This window comes from Portunus trituberculatus, chromosome 10 (genome assembly GCF_017591435.1).
Source record: "Portunus trituberculatus isolate SZX2019 chromosome 10, ASM1759143v1, whole genome shotgun sequence".
Classification (NCBI taxonomy): domain Eukaryota; kingdom Metazoa; phylum Arthropoda; class Malacostraca; order Decapoda; family Portunidae; genus Portunus; species Portunus trituberculatus.
In genome coordinates, this window is record NC_059264.1 from 4,189,813 (window position 1) to 4,196,582 (window position 6,770).

A 6,770-nucleotide genomic window follows, 5' to 3' on the forward strand; every position below is an offset into this window, starting at 1 on the left:
CACTTTTAAAGTGTTGAGATTTTTGTTCATGTCATGATGGAGGAGGAACCAGCAATTTACTGAAAATATTTGCTGCAAGACATTAGGGAAAATTTACAGGAAGACGCCTAGAAAATACTTACAACACAATAGAAAATACTTACAGAAAAAATGTTATGCAATAAAAGCTCGGGAAAATATTCACACAAGAAAAGAATATTTTGAAAGACGAGAGACTGGAGGATATTTACAGAAGAGGAAAGACAGACCCACCTTGTGCTGGCCTGGGGATCAACATGACCAAAGGAAAACAGCCTTGGTGATGAGAAGTGTGTGTGTGTGTGTGTGTGTGTGTGTGTGTGTGTGTGTGTGTGTGTGTGTGTGTGTGTGTGTGTGTGTGTGTGTGTGTGTTTCACTGTTTGATCTGCTGCAGTCTCTGACGAGACAGCCAGACGTTACCCTACGGAACGAGCTCAGAGCTCATTATTTCCGATCTTGGGATAGGCCTGAGACCAGGCACACACCACACACCGGGACAACAAGGTCACAACTCCTCGATTTACATCCCGTACCTACTCACTGCTAGGTGAACAGTGAACAGGGGCTACACGTGAAAGGAGACACACCCAAATATCTCCACCCGGCCGGGGAATCGAACCCTGGTCCTCTAACTTGTGAAGCCAGCACTCTAACCACTGAGCTACCGTGTGTGTGTGTGTGTGTGTGTGTGTGTGTGTGTGTGTGTGTGTGTGTGTGTGTGTGTGTGTGTGTGTGTGTGTGTGTGTGTGTGCTGAAGTTGTGAGGCCAACGATTGAGTACTGGGAGTGAACCTTTCCTTGGGTGTGTGTGTGTGTGTGTGTGTGTGTGTGTGTGTGTGTGTGTGTGTGTGTGTGTGTGTGTGTGTGTGTGTGTGTGTGTGTGTGTGTGTGTGTGTGTGTGTGTGTGTGTGTGTGTGTGTGTGTGTGTGTGTGTGTGTGTGTGTGTGTGTGTGTGTGTGGCAAAATACACCACACACACCCTCAATGCACACCCTGACACATTAGTCCAGGTAAATGACGAGTAACAAATTATGAATGTCGTTGCTTGAAAAATGTTGCATATTGATCGGTCCACACCTCACTACACACCACATCCTGGCACACTGGCACAGATGAAGCGTACCTTTAGATTGTGTTCCTCGGAAAAGTGTATATTCATGTGTGCCCTGTAAGAGTGAGGCAGGTAACACTACACACTCACTCACCCTCACAGTACACCTTGACACACTAGTAAAGGTGATATGAGTTAGAGTTTGCTGTGAATGTGTAACAGAGAACACATCACCACCACACATATTTTTAGTACATTCTAACACACTAACACACTTGAAATTACACTAAACATCACATTTCTACACCCTCAGGTACTACAAGACACCATCACATGCTGCTACACCCCAACACAATACCATCTCACACACATAAACACATACTCAGCACTAAAAGACACCATCACACTGCCACACCCTAACACAACACCATCACACACACACACTCAGCAATATAAGACACCACTGCCACATCCCAACACAATACCACCTCTCTCTCTCTCTCTCTCTCTTTCTCTCTCTCAAAACACAGCACATACACAGCACTATAAGACACCACCACACACCAACACAACACAATCACACTTACACACACACACACACACACACACACACACATACACACAAACGCACCTGAAATCAGTACAGGAGGTGGAGGAAACCTTGCGAAGTTGTGCCTGTGTTTTCCTGAACTCTGACTCAGTGGAAAGAATGCCTCGCTTCTTGTCCTCCTTGGCCGCTACCATCTCCAGCCACTTGAAGATGTGCACTCGGCCCCTTGTGCACAGCTGAAGGGTGGAGAATGGCATGGCTGAGTGGTGGATACAGGGGTGGAGAATGGTATGGCTGAGTGGCAGGTACTGGTATTCGATCTATGAGCTGGTAATTGGTACAGGTCTCATTGATGAACACTGGTGAATTATTTAAGATGAAAGTGTGTTGATTCTCTGGTAAAAATAAAACACTTCTGGCAAGAATGTACTGGTATTGGAACTGTGAGCTGGTAATTGGTACAAGTCTGAGTGATGAATACTGATGAACTATTTAGGATCAAAAAGTGTTGATTCTGATAAAAAAGGAAAAAGGGTGAAAAAATACAAATAAAACACTTTTAGCACGGTATTGGAACTATGAGCTAATACAGGTCTGATTGATGAAAACTGGTGAACTATTTTGATAGGATGAAAAAAAGTGGTGGTACAGAATATTAGTTTTCTTATTTATTCATTTTTTTTATTATTTCTTTTTACCAGAAGATTAATAGTTCACCACTTTCATGCGACACAGACAGATATACAGACATACAGACACACAGGTTAGGTTAGGTGAGATGAGATGAGATGAAGTGAAATGGTGAGGTGAGGTAAGTTAGGTTGAGTGGGGTGTGGTGAGATTAAGTGAAGTGAAGTGAGGTGAGGTGAGGTGAGATATGGTAAGGTAAGGTAAGGTAAGGTGAGGTGAGGTGAGGTGAGGTGAGGTTAGATTAGGTTAGCTTTAAGTTACTCACACTAGCTGGGGGTTCTGTAGGGGGTTGTTGTCCAGGGCCAGAGTGACAAGAGTGCTCATGAACCTCAATTCGGTGGGCAGCGTTGATATTCTGTTCCCGCTGAGGTCCAGGAACACTAGCCGCAGGAAACACGGCTCTGCAACACAAGAGGAGTGGAGGGCTCAGTGGAGTGGATGAGAGGTGGATAGAAAGGTGGATGAAGATATACAGATAAACGAATTGAATGATAGCTGTGTGTGTGTGTGTGTGTGTGTGTGTGTGTGTGTGTGTGTGTGTGTGTGTGTGTGTGTGTGTGTGTGTGTAGGAGTGCTATAACTTTTACGAGTATGTAATGTATATGTAAGTACTGCGTTTATATTGCATACATGTGTGCACTTAAACACTTTATCTTGTTCTTTAGTGTGTGTGTGTGTGTGTGTGTGTGTGTGTGTGTGTGTGTGTGTGTGTGTGTGTGTGTGAGGTCATGTCAGGTCAAACACACACACACACACACACACACACACACACACACACACACAGAATGGCACCTTTTCTTCTTCAAATATTTATGGAACAGGTACAAACAGAGGAGGAGGAGGAGGAGGAGGAGGAGGAGGAGGAGAATGAAAAAAAATGAAAAAGGAAAAAGATTTAAATAACACTGATAAAAGACGTGGATAAACAGAAAGCAATGATGAAAAAGGAAAGAAGGAAAGATAGAAATGAAAGAAGATAAAACAAGAAAGAAGGAAAGAAAGGATAACAAAAGAACACAGGACGGAAGAGTGATAGAAAAAGAAAGATAGGAGAAAAATATAACTTCATACAAAATAGGATGAGGAAAGAATGAATAGGAAACAAACCACCTATATCTAATCTCTCTCTCTCTCTCTCTCTCTCTCTCTCTCTCCCTCCCTGACTCACTGACTGAATTATTAATGTGACCAATGACTCACAACTGAATAAGTGATTGGATACATGGCTGGCATACTGACCGACTCACTGACTGGCTAACCTTGCTGACTGACTGGTGGGCTGACTGAATGGTTGGGTAGGAGCATGACTATTGACTGATTGACTGCCTGACTGAATGGATAAACTAGCTGGCTGGTTAGTGAATATTGTTTGAGTGAGTGAGTGAGTGAGTGACTGACTGACTGACTGACTGACTGACTAACAGGATAAGTAAATGAATAATAAATAATAAAGAAAATATAAATACATACATGAATGATAAAGAAAATGAGAAAACTAGGAAGAAAACAAGAAAAATCAGACCATAAAATAGGAAAAATACAGAAAAAATAGTGAAAACCAAGGAAAAAAAGAAAATAAAGAAAATACAATAAGAAAACTAAGATAAAAATAAAATTAAGGACACAAACTAGAAAATTAGATAAAAAAAAAATGTGGGAAACAAGGCAATAATTCTGGGCAGAGAGAAAATAAAATGTTATGAGGTATACCCCCTTCAGTGCCAGGACACATTGAGATCTGTGTACAATTAAACCATTTTATTAACATTAGGAAGGGTTTATGGAGGTCAAGAAGATTAATGGCCACAGTCCTCACTATTCTAATCCCCTATATGAGTTTCTGAAGCTGTATAAAGTCACCAAATAGTCACCAGAATGAATATGGAAATGTGTTATGGTACTGAAGGGGTTAATAATATGAGTGAGATGACCAAACACTCAGGATATAAAGAGTCAAGAAAATAGTGTTGTGAGGTTAATATGAGAGTGAGATGACCAAACACTCGGGATTATATATAGAGAAAATGAAGTGTTGCAAGGTTAATAATATGAGTGTGGTGATCAAACACTCGCGGAATATAGTCAAAGGAAGATGGATGTAACTTTTATAATTCCTTCCCAAAATTTAATTAAGTTTGTTCAATTAAGGTGATGCAGAGGAGTCAAAATTTGGGTCTTTAAATATAGTAGGTAATTTGGAATCTAAGATGATTTATATTTTGAATTTTGTGATGGTAGAAAATTTGTAAATAAAATAAACTACATCGCATAAATAAAACAAACAAACAAATCATCAAGTAAACAAATAAGTAAATAAAGAAAGAAAGAAAAATAAGCAAGGAAGAAAAGAAATACGTAAATAAACAAAACGAAAAAAAAAATAAGACGTTTTATAGTTAAGCAAACAAATCGAGCAACTTTCAATAAAATAAGAACACAAGAAAAAAAAAAAATAAAATAAAACAAAATAAGGTTTACGCGACTGAAACATAATAGTGATCCCGTTAAAAAGGAAAAAAGAAAAGACCAACTCGGCACCACCACCACTACGCACTACGCATCTCGGCACCCACAAACAAACAAGTACGGCTCGGCTCTGAAGTTCCCGCGATGACAGTAAGAGCGCGCGTCACTTAATATGCGGCACTGCTAAAGAGATGTAGTTATGAGGCGAGAGGAGAGAGAGAGAGATGACCCACATTCGACATTAGGAGAAAATAGAATAAACAAATAAATAAATAAAAAGTAATTGGTTTGTGAAGGTTGCAAAGGCGAGAGATGTGGTTTTAATGAGTTTTGGAGAGAGAGAGAGAGAGAGAGAGAGAGAGAGAGAGAGAGAGAGAGAGAGAGAGAGGGGTTACTTCTTGCAATATTAAAAACAGAAAAACAAGACTTATGCAGAATAAAAAGTATAAATTAATAAATAAGTAAATAAAACCGTAAAGGAAGAAAGAAAATGGGAGGCATGAGTGATATAAAAGAAAATTAAATTAACTCATTCTCTCTTTTCCTTCCTTCCTTTACCCTCTCCTTTCTTTCTCCCTCTCTCCCACACTCCTTTCTGTCTATTTCCCTTATTTTGCAACCTCTCTCTCTCTCTCTCTCTCTCTCTCTCTCTCTCTCTCTCTCTCTCTCTCTCTCTCTCCTTACTTAACTTGATTTTCCTCCATTCCTTCCTATCTTGCTAACTTTCTATATTAATTCTCTTTCTTTCCTCCTTTCCTTTCTCTCTTCTCTTTATTCTTTCTTTTTCTTTCCTTTCTCATACCTTCTTTCCTTCCCCATACATATTTACTTCTTCTTTCCAGTCATTCTCTTCTCTTCTCTTCCTCTTCCTCTCTCTCATCTCTTTTTTCCTTCTATAAACATATCTTATTCTTTCCTCATCTTCTCTCCTCTCTTTGTCTCTTTTCCTTTCTTCCTTTCTTCTGTACACATTCTTTTATTCTCTCTCCTCCTCTTCTCTTCTCTTTTCTCCCTCCTTGTCTCTCTCCTCTTCCATCCTTCTCAAAGCATATCTTCTTATTCTTCCCTTATCTTCCCTTTTTTCTTCTCCTTGTCTCTTTTCCTTTCTGCTTTTCTTCTGTACACATTCTTTTATTCTTTCCTCCTCTTCTCTTTTCTTCCTCCTTGTCTCTCTCCTCTTCCTTCCTTCTCAAAGCACATCTTATTCTTTCCTACTCTTCTCTTCTCTCCTTGCCTTTCTCATCTCTTCCTTCATTCATTCTCTTCCTTTCCCTCTTCCCTCCCTGTCTTAACTTCTAAAGGGGAGGAGGTGAATAGGAATAGGCAGGGCATTGAATTATGTCCTTTGTGTGTTTGTTTGTCTGTCTGTTTGTGACCTTTCCAACAGACTAACTTCTTGCCCTTTGCATTCCCCTCATTCCTTACTCTCTCTCTCTCTCTCTCTCTCTCTCTCTCTCTCTCTCTCTCTCTCTCTCTCTCTCTCTCTCTCTCTCTCTCTCACATTCTATTCCCTTGACATACTTTATTCTCCGTCTGTCTGTGTGTCTTATTTCCTTCCTTCATGTATTCCTTAAGTTTTATCTATTTGTCTTTCTATAATCTATGTATAATTTTTTGGTCTATCTAGTTACATTTTTTTTTCTTATTATTTGTGTATTTAAAATGTTGGTGTTCATGAATTTTTCCCTTATTTCTCAGGGTTTTCTGTATTTATTTGTTAGCTTATTTTGCTTATTCATAATCCTAACTTTTTTGTCTATCTAAAATCTCTGCATTCATCAATTTTCCTTTACTTGTCTATCTATGATCCATCAGTATATTCAACCATCACACAGTATTCATCTAATTACTAATGCTCTCACCTTTACTTGATGCACTTCAGGTAACATGTGGCTAGTCGAGCTATTAGTTCACCTAATAAGTCCTTATCTGAACCATCATCAGTGTTACTCATTGTGTGTTTTTCCAGTTCTCTCATTTGACCTTTACACAAATG

General features: G+C 39.5%; 1 protein-coding gene across 1 annotated transcript in view; it reads right to left on the bottom strand.

The window, feature by feature from the left end:
• Window positions 1-6,770, bottom strand: part of LOC123502151 (DISP complex protein LRCH3-like) — an 82,001-nt gene that overhangs the window by 36,041 nt on the left and 39,190 nt on the right. Inside the window, exons 4-5 of the mRNA XM_045251374.1 lie at window positions 2,581-2,709; window positions 1,700-1,862 (exon numbers count right to left, since the gene is read on the bottom strand). Coding sequence (XP_045107309.1) covers window positions 1,700-1,862; window positions 2,581-2,709 — 292 coding nt within the window. The remainder of the gene's footprint in view (window positions 1-1,699; window positions 1,863-2,580; window positions 2,710-6,770) is intronic.